The sequence below is a fragment of the Schistocerca piceifrons genome, chromosome 8, assembly GCF_021461385.2.
Source record: "Schistocerca piceifrons isolate TAMUIC-IGC-003096 chromosome 8, iqSchPice1.1, whole genome shotgun sequence".
Taxonomy (NCBI): Eukaryota; Metazoa; Arthropoda; class Insecta; order Orthoptera; family Acrididae; genus Schistocerca; species Schistocerca piceifrons.
In genome coordinates this window covers 366,965,764-366,987,885 of record NC_060145.1, presented here as the reverse complement: position 1 = coordinate 366,987,885, position 22,122 = coordinate 366,965,764, and the positions used below count along the sequence as shown (strand labels likewise).

Genomic DNA, 22,122 nt, shown 5'->3' with positions numbered 1-22,122 from the left:
AACGTTGTAGCCTGTACGTATCGGATCGTCCATAGTTCAGGCTGAACATTACCTACGCCCTTCTCTTCTACAAACATTACCTACGCCCTTCTCTTCTACAGCTGTCTCCTAAGCAGAGAAGAGTCTGCATGCGTGCGGCGACGTCACGGCGACCGGCTACATGGTGGGTGTAGTTGCCCTTGAGAACGGAATCTTTAAAGACAGGAGCCGGTGTGCCGCCAACGCCACACGCAATCCTCCAGCTCCAGAGGTCGGCTTCCAGTTCCAGGCGCCATGGGGTCAACACTGCCGCTGTTTGTGCTACTGCTTGTCGCATACACCGGCGCCGCTCAGCTACGTGAGTGCTTACTGTGAATGTCTTAGAACGCACAGGCGTTGTGCTAACGCGTCTACCTACATTCCTGTGCCATGAAGATTTGCCCTTGTTGATATTTCCTTTATTATCAGCTTCTGTCTAAGGTCTCAGTATCAGATTTCGTGCTATGAAACATTAACGGGTGTTCTACACTTCCTAAGTATAAGAGTATTTTATGTACACTTTCCCTCACTTATTATTTCTAGAACGTGTACATTTAATTCGCTATTTACCACCTTAAAATTTAACATATATTTTTAGCGCAAAATTATTACACCGTCCAGTTTCTTCATCTCCGAATTTCCATTCGACCATATTTCTATTTCGCACAACTCTGTGATCTACATGCAGAGTTTCAGAATCCACCCAGTTTCGCTTCAATAACTGATTCCTTCACACCTGACTTGTCTAAAAACATAGCGTATCTAACGTTTCTCCACTTGCGACTGCCTCATTCCGCTGTCATCCACAGTCCATCCACATATAAACTTTTCCTCCCCTATTATTTCTAGAACGCTACATTTAGTTCGTTGGATGGGAAACTTCGAACATCCTGAGAAATGGGGCTAACTCACACTAACAACGGTCTGAGGCCATAAGCCAAGACCCGACGCATTAGTTCTTCACCTTGTTTCGTGCTTAAGTTGATATTTAGTGGAGGTTTGAGAAATTCTGCCATTTGCTACAACTGCAGTGATATTAATTATAAAAACTGTAAAACACCGTCAGAATTATTACGCATACAGAAGTGGTATTAACAAGCGTTAGTAAATGTTAATGCCTTCTTAACAATATTGCCATCTACGAGTCATTTATATTGTATGGTTACTTTATACAAGTGCAATTAGCTACCTATTTCCGTTCTCCTATTTCATTCAATAATAGTTAAATTTTCTGTCAAAGGTTATATAACATAATGAGTAAACTATGTCGTGTTGAAGTACCAATCACAATATGTGGATGCCCAGGAATCATCCAACTGCACTTGGAGTAATTGAATACTGCAAAGTGAAATATTCAATTCCAATATATGACATTATGTATGTTATATATCTACTATATAAACAGAAACCGAAATGAAAGTGCTCAAGAACTAGGTATTTTGCCTTCCACTAAAAATTTTAAAAACATATTTTTTGACAAACTCTACTTGGTACTGAAGGAGGGTACTGAAGGAAGTCGTAATAGTCAAATTTGCAGAGAATTTTCTGCTCTTTTAAAAAGTGAATAGATGCCAAAGCTCTACGACCATAAGAGATTGATATTTTTTGAAGAAGAAAACTGAAAAGAGTCCTTTATTTTGAACGCATTTTGACTACAGAGAGTTTAGGCAATATAAATTTTGTTGAAAAAAATTAGTTTTCCAATCTTTCGAGCCATATAGTAAAATAAAGACATTTAGTAAAGAAAAATCTTCTACCCCACCTTTTGCAAGGTTTATCTACTATTTGACGGGACATATCCAAAAGAACAGATGCCACACTTTCATACAAATGCTTCGGTTAGATGGGCAATGGATCAAACTTCTCCAGTGCGGATGCACGTCAGACCTCCTGCGGGAATCTGAGTAGCGAGCATGGAGGAAATGGACATGGACTATGGATCCGCGGCGCTCGTTGGGGAGTCGGTTGGCCTTGAGGCCTACCGAGATAACCCCAACAGTTGTGATGAACACTGCGTTCCGGGTGACACAGTGGTTAACGCATCCACCTTGTAAGCAGAAGATCCCGGGTTCGAATCCCGGTGTGGCACACGTTTTCACTCGACTTCGCTGATTCTATATAACATCTGAACACAGCTGATGTCACTAACCCGTTTCCTTTCCAGTCTCCCCCTACAACTTCAATTTACATATAAGGGGCCATATGTGTTTTATCTGGTCATTCCACTTTCTGTCACTCTGGACGGTTGCTGCTATTACAGGAATTCTATGCTAGTTACTCTTTCCAGTGATTTGTAGTCAATAGTGTAGTCGGGCAGCAGAAGATCTCGTCGTCCCTGCACCAAGCGCCGAACCTGCGCAGGTTTTTCTGTCATTTTGATGTAGTACTCTGGGAGATGCAACCGTCCTACAGACAGCAGCATTGTGCGCGAATAGCGTCTCGGATACGCAAACATAATCTACTTTATCATTATCACAAAATGTCAATAACAGCGGTCCTCTAACTCCGTATCGTAATCCCGAAATGTATGTTTATCTTTCTCGAATTTTTGTAGTTGAGAAATACGTGTTCATGCCGTAAGAAACAACTGTATCTAACCAAAAATCTGCTCCGATACCCGGTAAGCCTGTACATTCTTCTCAATACCACAATACGGAACTGTATAGAATCCTTCCTGAAGTCAAGGAACATGGCACATACCTGAGAACCTTTGCCTATGGTATAAGGGTCGATCAAGACGTTTCCGTTCGAAGGCCGTACAGTGCAGAACCAGTATGCCACCGAGGCAAAATCGCTGTGGGCTTTGAGGTGATCATCACACGGACGAACCAGGTTGAAGATAAAAGTCTGGTAAATTCCGTATCGTGCTACATCAAGATGTCCGTAACTGCCTGCTGTACATATTTTTACGACAGAGATCGTCGAAACTTTTAAGGGACCGAAGGCATGTTAATCGCACGAAGAGAGAGCAAAGTTCAGATGGCTCTAAGCACTATGGGATTTAACATCTGAGGTCATCAGTCCCCTAGACTTAGAACGACTTAAACCTAAGGACATCACACACATCCATGGCCGAGGCAGGACTCGAACCTCCGATCGTAACAGCAGCGCGGTTCCAGACTGAAGCGCCTAGAGCTGCTCGCCCACAGCGGCCGGCGGAGAGAGATCGTGAGATTGGCCTGGTGCTCGAGTGTCTCCCACTTTAGGAAATTTGCGACATGGGGACGTGCGTTATCATAAATTTGGCCCTTGATTCCACAACTGTGGTTTTCGAGAGATGTTCTGCCCCATCTATATTCTTCATTCTGCGATCTGTGCCTACCTGAGTTCGTCCATCAGCAGCCAAGAACACAGTAGCAGCACGCTGGTCGTATTTCAACGTATTTGGTAAAAACGTCGCAATAATTCGTTTCAACCGCAGGCCCCTTGGAAAAATATGAATGCCACATTTTCCGTTGCCTAAATGTCGGTACTCATATACCTGTATCGATGTCGCTCTACGGTGTATATATGCTGCAGCAACGCTCTAAGACGGAAACTTTTTAATCGCCCTTTATGCTATGTTTTCTGCAAATCTTCTTATTGGCATTTGTTATATTATTATTCCAGTGAAGAAAATGTTTACCTCTTTGCGATTACACAGTGTTATTAATCTACAGTTTCCAACTTCTCTAAGTGAGTACTTAAACACTACTGGCCATTAAAATTGCTACACCACGAAGATAACGTGCTACAGACGCGAAATTTAACCGACAGGAAGAAGATGCTGTGATATGCAAATGGTTAGCTTTTCACAGCATTCACACAAGGTTGGCGCCGGCGGCGACACCTACAACGTGCTGACATGAGGAAAGTTTCAAACCGATTTCTCATACACAAACAGCAGTTGACCGGCGTTACCTGGTGAAACGTTGTTGTGATGCCTCGTGTAAGGAGGAGAAATGCTTACCATCACGTTTACGACTTTGATAAAGGTCGGCTTGTAGCTTATCGCGATTGCGGTTTATCGTATCGTGACATTGCTGCTCGCGTTGGTCGAGATCCAATGACTGTTAGCAGAATATGGAATCGGTGGGTGCTGGAGGGTAATACGGAAAGCCGTGCTGGAACCCAACGGCTTCGTATCACTAGCAGTCGATATGACAGGAACCTTATCCGCATGGCTGTAACGGATCGTGCAGTCACGTCTCGATGCCTGAGTCAACAGATGGGGACGTTTGCAAGACAACAACCATCTGCACGAACAGTTCGATGACGCTTGCAGCAGCATGGACTATCAGCTCGGAGACCATGGCTGTGGTTACCCTTGACGCTGCATCCCAGACAGGAGCCCATGCGATGGTGTACTCAACGACGGCCCATCCGTGTTTGGCGACATCGCGGTGAACGCACATTGGAAGAGTGTATTCGTCATCGCCATACTGGCGTATCAGCCGGCGTGATGGTATGTGGTGCCATTGGTTACACGTCTCGGTCACCTCTTGTTCGCATAGACGGCACTTTGGACAGTGGACGTTGTATTTCAGATGTTTCACGACCCGTTGCTCTACCCTTCATTCGATCCCTGCGAAACCCTACATTTCAGCAGGATAATGCACGACCGCATGTTGCAGGTCCTGTATGGGCCTTTCTGGATACCGTAAATGTTCGCCTGCCGGCCGGAGTGGCCGAGCGGTTCTAGGCGCTACAGTCTGCAACCGCGCGACCGCTACGGTCGCAGGTTCGAATCCTGCTTCGGGCATGGATGGGTGTGATGTCCTTAGGTTAGTTAGGTTTAAGTAGTTCTGAGTTCTAGGGGACTGATGACCACAGCAGTTAAGTCCCATAGTGCTCAGAGCCATTTGAACCATTGTTTTGAAATGTTCGCCTGCTGCACTGGCCAGCACATTCTCCAGATCGCTTACCAATTGAAAACGTCTTGACAATGGTTTCCGAGCAACTGGCTCGTCACAATACGCCAGTCACTACTCTTGATGAACTGCTGTATCGTGTTGAAGCTGCATGGGCAGCTGTACCTGCACACACCATGCAAGCTATGTTTGACTAAATGCCCAGGCGTATCAAGGCCGCTATTACGCCCAGAGGTGGTTGTTCTGGGTACTGATTTCTCAGGATCTATGCATCTGAACTGCGTGAAAATGTAATCACATGTCAGTTCTAGTATAATATATTTGTCCAATGAATACCCGTTTATCATCTGAATTTCTGCTTGGTGTAGCAATTTTGATGGCTAGTAGTGTATTTTGTAGAGCAGAAGAATACACCAAACAGCTACAAAAGCATTTTTCCTGAAATTTACTTTTCCGTTTCCGTAAGCCATGCTGCACTGATTTAAGACCGTGGTTGGTTGTCGACCACTACACAAGACCGACCCCTCAGTGCTTTGAGCAGCGGCTCTCTTGTGTATGGCGTGGTACTCGTAATACAGTCGGCGAATGGAAGCAAACTTGTCCAAACTGGTCTGCAAATAAAGTAGATAACCAGAACGAAGTTTTCACACTGCAGCGGAGAGTGCGCTGATGCGGAACTTCTTTTCAGTTTTAACCTACTTTATTTGCAGACCAGTTTGCCGAACCGAGATTCGAGCTCGGGACCTATTTCCTTGCTCGGGCAAGTTCTCTACTATCTGAGCTACCGAAGCACGACTCACGACCCGTCCTCACAGCTTTAATTCCACCAATACATCGGCTCCTGTGAGAGCGGGTCGTGAATCGCGCTTGGGTAGCTCAGAGCAATTCCACCAGTACCTCGTCTCCTGTGAGAGCGGATCGTAAATCGCGTTTAGGTAGCTCAGACAGTAGAGTACTTGCCCGCGGAAGGCAAAGGTCCTCAGTTCCGGCACACAGTTTTAATTTGCCATGAAGTTTCAAGGTAGATAACATTTGGAAAGGCATCTCATGCCTCTCTTCTGATATCCATCGCCTTAAAAATTATCGCGGAAAATGTGTTTCTCTACCATTTACGCCCAGCTAGATACATGTGAATATAGTTACAAAGTGCGTAAACTACCTGATGGAGAAACAAAACGCTATTGAACGAAAATTAATTTCATCTTCTGGATTAGTTGCCGGCCGAAGTGGCCGTGCGGTTAAAGGCGCTGCAGTCTGGAACCGCAAGACCGCTACGGTCGCAGGTTCAAATCCTGCCTCGGGCATGGATGTTTGTGATGTCCTTAGGTTAGTTAGGTTTAACTAGTTCTAAGTTCTAGGGGACTAATGACCTCAGCAGTTTGAGTCCCATAGTGCTCAGAGCCATTTGAACCATTTTTTTCTAGATTAGTTTAAAGTGTTGTCCCGCTGAACATACATTATGTGTTGTAACACCTGAAAGAGCAATTCGATGTGACTAAGAGAGACTTAATTGTAGTTGCTGTATCTCATCGCAGGGTCACAATGTTTTTGAAAATCTGTTGTCTACATCTACATCTTCATCTACATAGATACTCTGCAAATCACATTTAAATGCCTGGCAGAGGGTTCATCGGACCACCATCACAATTCCCGGTTTTCCAAACTCGCATAGCGCGCGGGAAAAATGAACACCTGTTTCTTTCCGTACGAGATCTGATTTCACTTATTTTATCGTGATGATCGTTCCGCCCTATGAAGGTCGGTGTCAACAAAATATTTTAGTATTAGGAGGAGAAAGCTGGTGATTGGAATTTCTTGAGAAGATTCCATCGCAACGACCTTTCTTTTAATGATTTCCAGCCCAAATCCTGTATCATTTCTGTGACACTCTTTCCCATATTTATCGATAATACAAAACGTGCTGCCTTTCTTTGAACTTTTTCGATGTACTCCGTCAGTCCAATCTGCTAAGGATCCCACACCGCACAGCGGTATTCTAAAAGAGGACGCACAAGTGTAGTGTAGGCCGTCTCCTTAGTAGGTCTGTTACATTTTCTAAGTGTCCTGCCAATAAAACGGAGTCTTTGGTTAGCCTTCCCCACAACATTTTCTATGTGTTCTTTCCAATTTAAGTTGGTCGTAATGGGAAACTGCAAACAGTTCTTCTGATTCTATTCAAGCCAGATCAATAACGTTCTTTCCCTTTTGCTCCGTCCTTCTTTCACTTGGAAATGATATCGGATTGTGGCTTTTCGTGATTAGGCGATATTCGTCACTAAATATCCACTAGCGGTGTCCATAAAAAATTGTGCATTACACCTGTGGAAACCAGTTAGAATAGGCTGACGTGTTGGAGCAACTGATTATGTGTTCTTAGAGGGTACTCATATATTAAGTACAGTGCACTATGTTCGAGTTTTGTTTTCTTATTGTAATGATGAAGAAAAGAGGTGCACAACAACCACGTATTAGACAAATCATCAATGGCAGAGGCTACGCAGCAAATTCGTGTAGTTTGCTTTCAATCCGACTTGCATCATACCCATCTCTTCCCATGGCGTCCCACAGCTAAGTGCCGTAACATGAAAACGTCAAAGAAAACCCCCTGAAGCTCTGATACGGGTAATTGTCGTATACACTTTAGGTGTACTCAGAGACGTGTCTCAAGGAAAAAAATAGAGTGATTATAGGTTGTTGCAGATGATCACATTTTTCGTCAAGTTGGAATTAGTTAATTTACACCAATGAAAATAAAGTCATGTATGTGGAACTAATTGTCTGAATCGATGTAGAGGGTGATGCAAAAGTCTGTATACATTTGAAAATTCAGTAATTCACTGAATAATGTAGCTCAAAAGGTATAAACTGACACACACGCTGGAAATGACATATAGTTTTATTCAAAACCAAAAGAATAACGCAGAAAAAGAACATCAGACTGCTCTTCATATGATACAAAAGCAATAATTAGCACAAAAAAATGATGTTCTTTATAGCAAATGCTCGCCATATCGGCCATCAATCATCACCAATACCTGTAGTTCAGAGACAGTTTTGTGAACATCACTGTACAGCATATCAGAAGGTGTGGCGAGAAATTGCTACACGATGTTGTCTTTCAGCATCCCTAAAGATGTCGGACGATCGCGGTACACTTAAGACTACACGTAACCACATAACCAACAATCACATAGATTACGGTGTGGGTACCTGTCAGGCCAAGCATACCGAATGTGGCGGATCGGCACTAGATCCGCATCAAACGATGTGTGCAAGAGATCTTTCACACGAGTATTAATGAGGGGTGGAGAGCCATCCTGCATAAAAGTCGTACCTTCCAGCGGGTGTTCATCACCTAGGCTAGGGACGATGCGTTCATGTAACATATTGGTGTACATCGCACACGTAGTTTGATAAGTAGCAGCCCGCATTTCCTCGAAGAAAAAGGGTGTCATCACGACTGACATGGTAAATACACACCTCACCGTGATGTCGTCATGCAGTTCGGTTTCCAAGACAGTTCTAGTAATTTCGGTATCCCAAATTCTGCAGTTTTATCTGTTGGCCCGTTTTTTCTCCCGCTTGTGGATTCAAAAAAACCCCATGCCATTTTAGGCACGTGCGTCTCGTTTTACACCTCAACTTACATTATTCCGTGAATCATAGCATTTTCAAATGTTAGCGGACTTTGCGGTCACGCTATATTTCGACCTGCTGCATCCACTAGGATAGCGCAGTTGTTTCAATATGTGGTTTTGACTGTCAGTACGTGTTACTAATAATTTACAAAGTGGAAATCATAAACGATAACTTAAATGCCATGACAACAGCTGAGAGTTTGTTATGAAAAGGGACGGGTTATTTGAAGCAGTTTTATGTTGAAGCCTAAAATCACTCTTACTTTTCACGAGAAGTAACTGTCCACTCCAGAGGAACAAATAGTTTCCTGTGGTAGGGAAACAGTCAGCCTCAGGAAGGCTCAATGCCTATTATGAATTATCCGAACGACCACGTAAAAATTCTTCAATTTCATTCTTGGAACCTACAAGACCACTCGTTTGCGTAGCAAATGACGTGTTAAAAGAAAAATTTTCCTCAAGAGGAAGTTGCACAATGTTTGCAAATGATGTAATGAAGCAGCCCGTACAAACACATTACGAAGCTTTTCAATGTTCATTTGTTCTTTTATGTTTAATTTACTTGGCACTTGAGTAGGGACTCATATTGTCATCAAGCATATATATGCCTTCTGGAAACAAATTCACACAAAACAGACGCACAGCTTGAAACCTCCCAAACCACTTACTACAGAGACTTACGCACAGGTCTTATATGATGTTTACAATAAAAGAGGACCAGCACCTCAGTCAAAAATGAGTATACTGTAAAGTTTCTTCGACGTAGCAGTATTGTTATAGAAGTTGTAGAGGGCAGCTCATGTTGACCCGATGTTGCAGCAGTTGTAGTATCGCATCTGTTCGGACAGCTAAAGGAGAAATGGTTGGCATGCTGTCGGTTACCGCTATCACATAATAGCAAGTTGTTTCGTGTATCAGCCATGGTTGAACGTAAGGAGTGTTTTAATGTTCTTAAATGTTCTGATAAACTGATGTTTCTCCCGCCAGAACTCAAATCACCAGTACTGGGTTTATTATAGCGTACCACGTCTCTCTGATTATTGGTTTGACGCCGATTAATATATCTGCAGCTGCTGCTCCTAAGTGTTTCCCTTTCTGATACGAGTGACTTCTGTAGCTACTCTATCTGCTGTTTCGTTTCCAGAAATACCGTTGTGAGCTTTATCCCAACACAGACTTACACCTTGATTCCTGTTAGTGAGTTTTCATACTAGGTTCATGATGTCTAACGTCAATGGATGATTGTTTCGTCCTGTACAGAGGTATCTGAATAATTCAATCGCTGATATGACATCACAGATGTTTCGAAAATAAAATGATTATTGCATTTGGTACACCTCACACTGTTTCAAGCAAATTTCTAGCTGAAACTTTGGAAGGTAGGGAGACGAGGTACTGGCAGAAGTAAACCTGTGAGGACGGCGTGTGAGTCGTGCTTGGGTAGCTCAGATGGTAGAGCATTTGCCCGCGAAAGGCAAAGGTCCCGAATTCGAGTCTCGGTGCGGCATACAATCTGCCACGGAGTTTCATATCAGCGCACACTCCGCTGCAGAGTGAAAATCTCATTCTGGAAATTCCTAGCTGATTAAATATTATCTTTTTGGAAGCACTACACACAATCCGTTAAAACTAGGAAATATACGGAACAGACTTTGCATTGTTTCGTAGACATAGATAGAACAACACATTCCTCTCTTTATATCATGGTTTCGTTGTGTTGTCGCATAAAACAATCTCAAGTGTTCAAATGTGTGTGAAATCTTATGGGTCATCAGTCCCTAAACTTACACACTACTTAACCTAAAGTATCCGAAGGACAAACACACACACCCAAGCCCAAGGGAGGACTCGAACCTCCGCCGAGACCAACCGCACAGTCCATGACTGCAGCGCCTTACACCGCTCGGCTAATCCCGTGCGGCTAAAACAATCGTCGTATAAACTGATCCATGAAAGAACAGTATGTCCAGAGAAAGCACCAAGTTTAAAGTTTCTGTTTATGGAGACTTATTTACGTGTACGGCACACAACCCTTTGATTCTACTTTATTATTGCATGTTACAGCGTCTATTCCTCGACATGTGATAGCTGCCACTTCGCCCTAGAAAAAAATAATATTGTGACATTCGTAAACCGGTTAATATCATTCCTCGCCAATCAGACAGACGTAATAGTTTTGTACGTGTTGGCGGAAGGTATAAAGTTTAAATGTTGTTTCTGGTATCAAGTGTGCCAACAGCAATTTTTCTTCGAAACTCAAGACTATTTCTGCTTCTTCCGTCATCCGCCTTGCCAGATGCCCCTAGGTTCTCACAGCTTCCAGTAGTGTTGTACCTATAAATGACTTTGATTTTTTTTCTATTCTTACGATCTCATTTAAGGACATTGTAGACAATCATAGTGTGAGGAGACTTCAGAGAGTAGGTAACACTTAATTAAGACAGAACAAGTTCACTCGCGCTGTGATGCTCCTGTTACTCGTGCCGCAGCAGGACTGTGTTTGCAGGGAAGTCGAAACATGTACTATCATCATGTTGTACAACGATCTTAGTTTGGGACTTCACGTGTAACTTACTTTCTGAAGTCCCTACGTAGGTATTTAATATCAAGTGATATTATCAGAATGTTCGTCGTTTTATAAACTATGTTTTCCGTTACAATTTTATTTTGTAAGAAATTACTGGTCCTCTCCTTTCCACCCCCCACCCCACAGCGATTATAATACTTTCGCTACTTGAGCCAGCGTCGACGGAAAACTATTTACCATACTGATACATAACTTTATAGCAATGATCGGACAGGTTTTCCACGATCTTGTCGTGATGTTGGCAGATGCCTCGCCCAAAGACACCGTGCTTTCGTTCACTCTCACATCTTTGTAAACTTTCTGCAAGCGCCCACGACGCTCTTGTTTTCCGACAAACGTGTTTCAGCTCTCTGCTTGGAAAGCACCTCTGTTACAAAAGCCGTTTCAAAAGGTACGTATAGCGCCGCCACCTATCGGAACTTCATGAAAATATAGGCCAGTGGTTCTCAACGTGGGAGCAATAACCCCGTAAGGGATGAAATGAAATTTTCTGAGGGGTAAAAACTAAATTACTCGAATCTGTTTCAGTCACGAAACTCAATTATTTCGAAAAGATAATTGCTATTATCACAATTTTTAAGACTATAGTGTTGATTATATAAGTTATCAATCACTACTTTTTCGCAGTAAAATGTAAATGACGTGTCACTAGGGCCTCCCGTCGGGTAGACCGTTCGCCTCGTGCAAGTCTTTCGAGTTGACGCCACTTTGGCGACTTGCGTGTCGATGGGGATGAAATGATGATGATAAAGACAACACAACACCCAGTCCCTGAGCGGAGAAAATCTCCGACCCAGCCGGGAATCGGACCTGGGCCGTTAGGTATGACATTCCGTCGCGTTGACGCACGCTGAGCTACCGTGCCGGCATACCACTCAGCTACCAGGGGCGGACACTTTTTCGCAGTTAGTAGCATTAATGTATTGGTGGCTAGAGATTCCTCCCTCAGTCCACACCACACATACGTTGTGCTTTATACCATGCATCGCTGATGGTAAAAATGAGGCATATACCTAACACATGTTGAATATCTCAAGAAAATGTCTTCTCCAAGTTGTCGATAGTAGTCCAGAAATTGCTTCACTACTCGCTTCGAAAGAGGTAAATGAATTAATTGACAGCACGACACAGCAGTAACTATGCACGGCCTACCGTAGCGCTGTATATTTTATTATTATTATTATTATTATTATTACTATTACTGTGTTCGTGTGGTCAGACACAAAGGATTAACAGCCTGAAGTCTTCCAATTTTTGCCAGTTAGAAGTAAGGCGCGCAGCAATCAAGTGACTTACGAACAGTAACTATAGTGCACAAATTTTAAGTTGATTGGGTTTCATTGGGGTTGCAGTGTGCAATTCAACCAATTGACGCTGTGGAGAGGAGTAATACATAGGAAGTGTCTGCCTTCACTGTGATTAGTTAGCTTTCTTGTCTGATACGGAGTAGTGGGGAGTAAGTGCTATGCACCTCGAATTCCTTCGTCATTCATTGTCTCTCTTCTCTCTCTAGCTCACTCTCTCTCTTTTCTCTCTTTCTCTCTCTCTCTCTCTCTCTCTCTCTCTCTCTCACACACACACACGCACATACAAACACACAGACATACACACCAATGTAAATACCGCTCATATTTCGTCATTTTAAAAACAAAAGTGTTCCAACAAAAGCCATTATTGTACAGCATAGTTGGATGCTAATGTTGGTGATAATGTGGGGGACAGTGACAAGAGACGGGAGGGGAAGGTGGGAGGGCGGTGGTACGAGCTAACGTCTAATTGCACTCAGGGTCTAAGAAAGCTTGGAAACCATTGGTGTAGGGGCTGAAGCGCCAATATTCGACGAAGTTCCACAAGAAATTCTGCATTTTTTTCAACCGAAGTAGGGCAAGAAAAACATGTGCTATAATTCTGATTGAACGTCATGACATGCCGTTAGGCGCCAGAACTGGCATGGCGACGCAGGGGTGAAACACAGGCACCAGTGTGCTCTATAGTTCCACACAGTCAATAAGTGCCCTGACAAGGTGGCTGGGTTTTACTCGTAAAGCTGTTTTACCAAAACAACAGCAGTATTGCAGCTGCTCTTCGCCAGTATCGACACTTTAATGTCTTACGGAGAGGTTCTCTGTCCACACCGGGGTTGAAAAATATGGTTCGTAAGTTCCAGTTAACTGGCGATTTGGAAATTGACGCTGGAAGATGCCAATTTCAGCAAAGTTTCTTGAAGAATTTAGTGCTGACGTGGATGAGAGCGCTGGACGCAAAGTACGATCTTGAAGCAGTACACAAGCTGTGTCACGACACTTGAATGCCGCCCGGGATTAGCCGAGCGGTCTAGGCCGCTGCAGTCATGGACTGTGCGGCTGGTCCCGGCGGAGGTTCGAGTCCTCCCTCGGGCATGGGTGTGTATGTGTTTGTCCTTAGGATAATTTAGGTTAAGTAGTGTCTAAGCTTAGGGACTGATGACCTTAGCAGTTAAGTCCCATAAGATTTAACACCCATTTGATTTTTGACAGTTGAATAATCCGTCGTCCACACCCCACCTTAAAAATTTCGGATAGCAGTAGAGCAGTCTCTAGTGTAGTTCGAGACTGTCGTGTACGCAGATGATCATCACTTCGAGCAACGGTTGTAACCTAGGACGCATACATGGTACGCAGTTAAAAATTGTTACCCTCTCATGTGGAAATCAAAATGTGTTGCTTTCAACAATTTATTTCCTGTTTCTTTTCCGAATGTTCTTAAAAAACGCCTACACAAGGTTCCATTGTCCTACGATCACTCGTTTATTATCAGGGTCCTTTTGAGTAGCTTAAGTTTAATTATAATAATTTTGTAGTTTCATACATACAGTTGGCCTAGTATTTTTGTCTGGTAGAAATTGTCTCTGAGCAAGATTGAAAATAGTTTCAGTACCCCTGTATCGTCAAGGTTTCCAGACGTTATCGTTACCTTCTCCAAATTACTCCCAATTTTAAATCTATTGCCGAGCTCTAGAATAGAAACAACATTAAAATGCAATCCTAGTGCAAAAGCACAAGAAATTCGTTACACACGAACCTTTGTCACATATGTGAACAGCTTCCTTTTCAGATAATAGACAATTTTCCCCTGAATCTGTGACATACAATCTCGAAAACCTGGTACTTAATTTTACCATTCAGCTATAGCTCATGGCTGTAGATCTTCGTACTTGTATATGTCCTGGCACCAGTGCAATGAGTACCGAGCCCTATAATGTCCACAGAGTTAGAAGCATTTCTGGTATATGTTAAAACTGCAATTCAAGTTCTTGAAATAAAAAAAAAGTCTTTTTAAAAAGTAGCAAATAAATTAAAAACAATATTTGCCACGGTTGACAGCCCACGTCCAATAGTTCAGATGTTTCGTCAGTTTTATTTGTCATACGACGTGTTTTACATACGTAAAATAGTGCACTAATGAAATTCTGTTTTATTACAGCACCATCGATGAAAACTTGCAAGCAGACTGACCCAGACTTCAGCGGCTGTTTGAAGAATGCTCTCATGGACTCCAGACCGATTCTGAGACAAGGTAACTTCTGTCGACGCAGTGATGTATTTCTCGAATGTATTATTTTTACTTCCCCTCCCAATCGTCGATATTATATAAGAGGTAGGTGGAGCAGCAGCGTGAAGTCGATTTCCTCGTGCAGTTCTTGGATGTCATGCGCCGGTGTTTTTTCGAGTTATATATAAAACAGCGCTTATTGTTGTCAGATTTTGGGAAGATTTCAAAAGGGTGCAAAGATTGGAAACTTCTAAATGTTCAGAGGTTGTACAGAGTTTCACGGAGAGCATAAGGGAACAATTGACAGGAATGGGGAAAGAAATACAGTAGAAGAAGAATGGGTAGCTCTCAGGGATGAAGTAGTGAAGGAAGCAGAGGATCAAGTAGGTTAAAAAACGAGGGCTAGTAGGAATCGTCGGGTAACAGAAGAAATATTGAATGCAATTGATGAAAGGAGAAAATATAAAAATGCAGTAAATGAAGCAGGCAAAAAGAAATACAAACGTCTCAAAAATGAGATCGATAGGAAGTGAAAAGTGGCTAAGCAGGGATGGCTAGAGGACAAATGTAAGGATGCAGAGGCTTAACTCACGAGGGTTGGTTCAAATGGCTTAGAGCACTATGGGACTTAACATCTGTGGTCATCAGTCCCCTAGAACTTAGAACTACTTAAACCTAACTAACCTAAGGACATCACACACATCCATGCCCGAGGCAGGATACGAACCTGCGACCGTAGCGGTCACGCGGTTCCAGACTCAAGCGCCTAGAACAGCACGGCCACACCGGCCGGTCTATCTCACTAGGGGTAAGATAGATAACTGCGTACAGGAAAATTAAAGAGACCTTTGGAGATAAGAGAACCACTTGTATGAATATCAAGAACTCAGATGGAAACCCAGTTCTAAGCAAAGAAGGGAAAGCAGAAAGGTGGAATGAGTATATAGAGGGTCTATACAAGGGCGTTGTACTTAAGGACAATATTATGGAAATGGAAGAGAAGCTCTCCTGCGAACCTTGCAGAACTAGCACTCCTGAAAGAAAGGATATTGCGGAGACATGGCTTTGTCACAGCCTGGGCGATGTTTCCAGAACGAGATTTTCACTCTGCAGGAGAGCTTCTGTAAAGCTTGGAAGGAAGGAGACGAGGTAATGGCAGAAGTAAAGCTGTGAGGATGGGCCGTGAGTCGTGCTTGTGTAGCTCAGTTGGTAGAGCACTTTCCCGCGAAAGGCAAAGGTCCCGAGTTCGAGTCTCTGTCCAGCACACAGTTTTAATCTGCCAGGAAGTTTCAGTTCCTGATGATAATTTAATTTATAATTTAACATAATTTTACTGTTCGTTAGTTTCGTCTTTTCATTTATTATTGAAACTAAATGGTCATTTCCATGCTGTTAACATTCAGAGTTTTTTACATGTAAATTGTACATTGTAATTTAAGTTTTCTGGAGAGTAGTTCATTTGTAAATTTAGTTGTAAGCTCACTTTGATAAAAAAATTTCGATAGTTAGTAATGTCTTCTTTAACTTATATTTTATTTCTTGAATATAGTCCTTAAGGAGCGCCTACCTATTACAGAAACATATCTGGAAGGATTAAGGGGTCAGAGACATATCGTCTCGAAATCGGAAATCTGGACCAGAAGTCGTTAATGAATCTGTCCATACCACGTCTATAATGTTTCAATATGATCAACCAAAACAGTCAGATAATCATTGGCTGTAGTGCGACTGTGCATGGTAGCCACTGAATACCGCGATATGGCTCCCCAAATCAACACCGAACCCTGGTGTAACTGAACTGTTACGCCAGTGGTATATTGTAGTACTTTGCGTAGAACCACTGATTTGCAGATGTTCTCAAATGTCTTGATTGTTGCTTTCTATTTAGTGTCTTCCTCTTATTTGTGGGAGTGAGTCAGGTGCAGCGAATCAAAAAGATAAGATGTTGTTGACCGTATATGCTTCATATATGTAAGTAGCAGTACTGCATCACATCTGCCTATCCGTTCTCATACATGTTTTCTTTCCAGGAATTCCGAGTCTGGGTCTCCCATCTATTGACCCGATGCACTTCACGCAAATCAGCATTAAGGACACACCCGATCGGCCAGTGTTTCTTAACCTGGAATTCAATGAGGCCGATATGATCGGCATGGGTGAGGGAATTGTTGACACCCTTGAGTAAGTAGCTGCTGCTGCAGCGATCTTCAGAGCAAATTCTTGTGTGATGCAGTTCTCCGACCTTATCAGCTCTCTGCCTCATAAACTTGAACTTTTTTTCTGTAGTTAAACCTTGGTTCTCCACTACACGTTTTACACTCCAAACCTCCATTAATTACATAATTAACTGTTCCTTGATGTCCCAGAACGACTTTTGTCAACCCTTTTGTCTATTTTCACATAAAATTCTTTTCTCCCAAATACGACAGAATACATCTTCATTACTTAACCGCCATACTAAACACATCAATAGCAGTCGTCTACGAAACATTTTCTAACCTTTTATTTGCTTCTTGTTGTGCTGTCTATCGTCTACGTTTCACTTCCGTACAAGGCCACACCTTAGAAAAACGGTCATGGAAAACGCTCCCTAACACTTAAATTGATATTTGATGTTTACATTTTTATCTTTCTCAGAAAATCTTTTCTTGCTATCGCAAGTCTGCATTTTACGTCCTCTTTGTATCTCCCATCTTCAGTTATTTTGTTACTCAAACAGCAAAATTTCTCTCCCACTGTTAGCGTCTCATTACCCTACCTAATTCTTTGTGCTTTTTCTATTTTAATCCGTCCTTTCTCGACTATCTTAGGTTTACTTTTGTTGATGTTCACGTTTTAACTTTTTCTCAAGACTCCATTCACTCTTTCTAATCGTCCTTTGGTGTCTGTGACCGAATTACAAGAGGAAAAAAAATTGGAAAGGGCACATGTGAGAATGCACGTTTGGAACTAAGAACGTGAGAACGTGGTGGATATCAAGTGGACGAAGACTTCTCTGATATTGTTGTCCTTGATCATGAATGTCATGCACTGGCACGAACATTTCATGCTCTGTTGATAAAGGAAGTACGTGCTTCGAAGACCGGCAATAGTCCTGCAGTGAGCAATCAATTACACCTGCATCCACAAATTGTAGTACACATTAAGGACACCAACCTGCGTCACAAACAGCACAGGTTGCAAAAGGTTCTTATTGTTGTAATTTGGGTGCGAGGTACTTTCAGAACCCTCCAGTGTTTCCCACTTATAACAAACTATATCCTTAACATTGCGATTAATATTAAAACATTTTACCATATTTTCCACATTATGGTGTTGTTATAGAAGTCCAAGGCAGTGACCTCTACAGTCGTCAGAATAGCACTGTGACAAATGTGGGCATGAGGATCTGTCGAACGTCTGACTGTAATAATGGGACATTGTTATCAGAATGCACAGTCACTGATCATAGATACACAGACGTCCTCCATCACAGCTGCTGTCAGTGCAACTGGGAGAAGGACGCTGGCCACGATGATATGCGCTGGCGGCGGCTCATCTCGCATTCTTGACTACTGTGGCGAGAAAGGCACACACTTAGCACATCCCGACGTCATAGCCAGTTAGCCCCAGCACGGATGCCATAGTCTGTGTTGCCAGAACGAGCACAGCTAGCACACTACTACTGTGCTCTCGTTGATGACATAGACTGAACCCCAAAAAGGCAGTGAATAGCTCTGCAATAAGTGGTTGCAGTCATGGAAAGTTATGTCATGGGCTCTCTGCGACAGACTGGCCTGCAACACTGGAGACTGCATACAGCTGCAAGTCGGGGGCCGCTATTACTGTGCTCTCCCAGAATGATGGTGGTTGATCAGCTCGCAAAGGATCATCAGTGACGCCTTCATAGACCTGGTCTTGAGAGGTGTCAAAGTGTTGCCATCAGGCCGGCCGAAGTGGCCGTGCGGTTAAAGGCGCTGCAATCTGGAACCGCAAGACCGCTATGGTCGCAGGTTCGAATCCTGCCTCGGGCATGGATGTTTGTGATGTCCTTAGGTTGGTTAGGTTTAACTAGTTCTAAGTTCTAGGGGACTAATGACCTCAGCAGTTGAGTCCCATAGTGCTCAGAGCCATTTTTTTGTTTGTTGCCATCAGTCAAGGCGTGGATGAGGCAGCAGCAGATCTCAGTAGCAGAGTCCATCAGATCTAGTAACCAATGGCATCTTACATTGTAGCCATATCAGTAGACCCAGAATGGAGCCACGGTATTGGGTAGCTGCTACACTAAGCAACTGCTGAGCTACAAGTGAGAACAAAGCTATGGAAGTCTGTGTATATGTACTTGTCTGGCTACACCAGACTCATTATCATTCTGTGAGATCATTGAATGTGCCCTGCTTTTCTGTGCTTGTCACCATTCTTGGTCACCTCGGGAAGTCACAACTTAGCCTGCACACTCTTTTCTGCTATATCAATAACTGAACAGTTACTCTTGCGTTTGACCTGAGCATTCTTGCGACACTGCACAGTCAGCATTTTTACGTTATTCCTGTGTTACCACGACGTCATGTTTCTACATTGCTTGAAAGAGTGTTCAGCCTGTCCAGGGTGTTGAAACAGTCTCTGTATTTACTGCTGCTCTATCACTATTTCTCTCTCGCTGGCATTCCACTTGGTCATTCATTCATTCTGCTCTGCCTCTGGCATTGCAGGGCATTTTTTAATATGGGCCAGTAGTATTATTCTGTGGCGCAACATCATCTAGGGTCTCTGCTTCTCCTTTACCCATGCAACCCGAGAAGAAAACATTGGCCATTATTATCTTGCAGTTACTTTCAAAAGCCAAAAACTGCTAAATTCTAAACTGATGAGGGAAACTGGCACAAGTTAATTACTTCAAAATGCCATCCTTGGATTTGGTTATATCTTCTGGACACTGCCACAAAAGAAAATGTACTTTTTGTTGAGATATTTCAATTTTGACAGCGTACTTCATAACGAAATAATTTGCCACTGAAGTACTTCGTCACATTTCTGTTATTTGTCTTTTCATTCTCTTCTATAAGGAGTAGGGAGTGGAGGGATTGATTGAGATCCATCCTAGAGTTGCACTTTCTTCCAGGTTAATAACAGCAAGTTTGTAGTGCAGCAGATGGATTCTCATATGGGAATAAATTGAAAGGGATTATAAATTAAGTCCTTTCCCATATGACCAAGAAAAACTTCTTGAAAACCTCAACCGGTACTGGGGAATGTGAACTAACTTTTCTCTAGGACAGTCATACTCTTATTTACTGTCCTCTATACAAAACTATGATTGTTCGTGTGTGTGAATGAGAGTGTGTAGTAGAGATGTTTAAGTTTTGTATATAGGGGATCTCATTAATCTTTCTTGTACATGGTGTGTTCCATTTATCTTGATCATCCAAAATAGCTTTTTGTGTAGAAGCATTGTACAAAATGTATGAAACAAATGGTATTTAGGTATCAGGGCAGCATCATAGGCTTTATTGTAACTCTGTTCACAACGAACATATTAGTAGCAGAACGAATTTTTTTAAATAGAACCCTGTATTTTCTATTCAGTAACCCACTTCTCTCATCAAGACCTGTCCAAAAATATTACAGTGTGTAGAAATGACGTTACTAAAATCATAACACGAAACTGACTTTGACTCTCTGTACTAGTACATAGGGCACACATTCGGGGTAAAGCGACTGGTCTAGTTGCTGATTTTGACAATCCGTCCGTTCTGTAAAACGTCTTCAGTTGAATGTTTGTGTGAGAACAGTGCACTACATCGGAAGAATGTAAGTGGGCTTAAACTTCCTATTTCCTGAAGCGTTAGAACAAGAATAGAAAGCATCCGATACGAAGGTAGATTCTTGTCAAACTATAGCTGTCTGTAGAGTTCCGTCTTCGTAAGTAACTTGCGCCTGCCTACAATCACAATAAAAAAAAAAAAACGGATGACGATGCAGTTTTTAAGCAAGCCCTACCAATACTGTATACAACATATCGTTTAGTGGTATTATTCGACAGCAATATTATTCCACCTGAGAGTGAGAGCACTTCGTTCGGCCTGTAGTCAGTTTATATTCTAGTATTTCACGGGGACACGCTGAACCACTTGATAGTGGATGCAAAACTGTCTTGGAAGCAGTTACAGTGCGATGTATTTTCCTTAGTCACCACTGTACCTGTTCACTGTAACATCATCACGCTTTTCCTATTACGGCAACGGGAGGCAAAGAGCACTAATAATTTGTTGGGTAGTATTACAATACCGTATTGCACCTACCCATTCTGTTAAAAAGGAAACATTATTGCAGTTACCGTTCTCCTAACTTACAGTGTCCACAGATGAGTAGCATTTCCACCTTCTCTTCCGTCGTGTACATTGTACTGACGCAAAGTTTCAACTTAAAACGGTCGACTGAATTACAGATGTGCATTTTCTAAGCACTTCCATTTGTTTACTTTTAGCTTCAACAAGCGGACGACTTAGCTTACAGAGGGTAGTTGTTAGTACAGGAGAGCCACATTAATTTCATTTTATGTTGTTAATAACATGAATGGGATACTGATACGTTTTTCAACGGTACTTGAGGAGAGGAAGTGGAGCAAAGAATAAAATATACAAGGTACTACTTAAAATAGACGCACTATCTTCGTAATTAACACGGTTGCAAGAAAGGCTATGAAACTGGATAATGACCCCATCGTAGCTAAAAACATTTTCGTCATAGATTTTTTATTTTGCTGCTGGATACAGATTATTTGGTGTGGTCTGTGGAAGTGAGAAAGGTTTCCCACTTCTACTGACCACACCAAATAATCTGTATCCAGCAGCAAAATAAAAAATCTATCACGAAAATATATATAGGTTTCATAGCTTTTCTTGCAACCGTGTTAATTACGAACATAGTACGTCTTTTTTAAGTAGTATAGTGGGGTGTTGAAAAACTTCACAGACCAGTCGGGGGCCCTGGCTGTTGACTTATATGCAGAGGTGCTTAGATAAATTTTATGACTATATAGAGAAATGAGAAGAAATGCATTCCTATCCATCTTGTAATGAATAGCTACATTACTTAAATTCTATTTTAAATCTTCACGGCATTTCCTTTTGTTATGTAAATTGTATGTTATTTCCACACAGTTATAGAAGTGATTATTTGTTGAATGTAGATTAACCTCAAAACTGGTCTGTGCAATTGTTTGCAGGATGAAGCCTGGTAGCTACAACATGAAGGCACACATACACTCTGGCGTACCATTCCGGCTAGTCGGGCCTTACAAGGCCGACGGCAAGGTGTTGGTACTCCCTGTCAAAGGAGAGGGAATAAGCAACATAACAGCACGTGAGTATCTAGATTCTCGCATCTTACGCTCTCTCATAAACACTTTTCGTGAAAGTGTTACTGGTTATCAACGAGGATCCGCTTTTCACGCCATGCGGGTTAATTTATTATTTTTCTTCGAATGCTGTTAAACGAATAGACGCAGAACCTGAAA

The 22,122-nt window shown here is 42.4% G+C and overlaps 1 protein-coding gene across 1 annotated transcript in view; it reads left to right on the top strand.

The window, feature by feature from the left end:
* Positions 1-209: 209 nt before the first annotated feature.
* Positions 210-22,122, top strand: part of LOC124711582 (protein takeout-like) — a 35,045-nt gene continuing 13,132 nt past the window's right edge. Inside the window, exons 1-4 of the mRNA XM_047241729.1 lie at positions 210-337; positions 14,556-14,648; positions 16,655-16,805; positions 21,832-21,968. Of these exons, the coding sequence (XP_047097685.1) occupies positions 274-337; positions 14,556-14,648; positions 16,655-16,805; positions 21,832-21,968 (445 nt within the window). The 5' untranslated portion in view covers positions 210-273. The remainder of the gene's footprint in view (positions 338-14,555; positions 14,649-16,654; positions 16,806-21,831; positions 21,969-22,122) is intronic.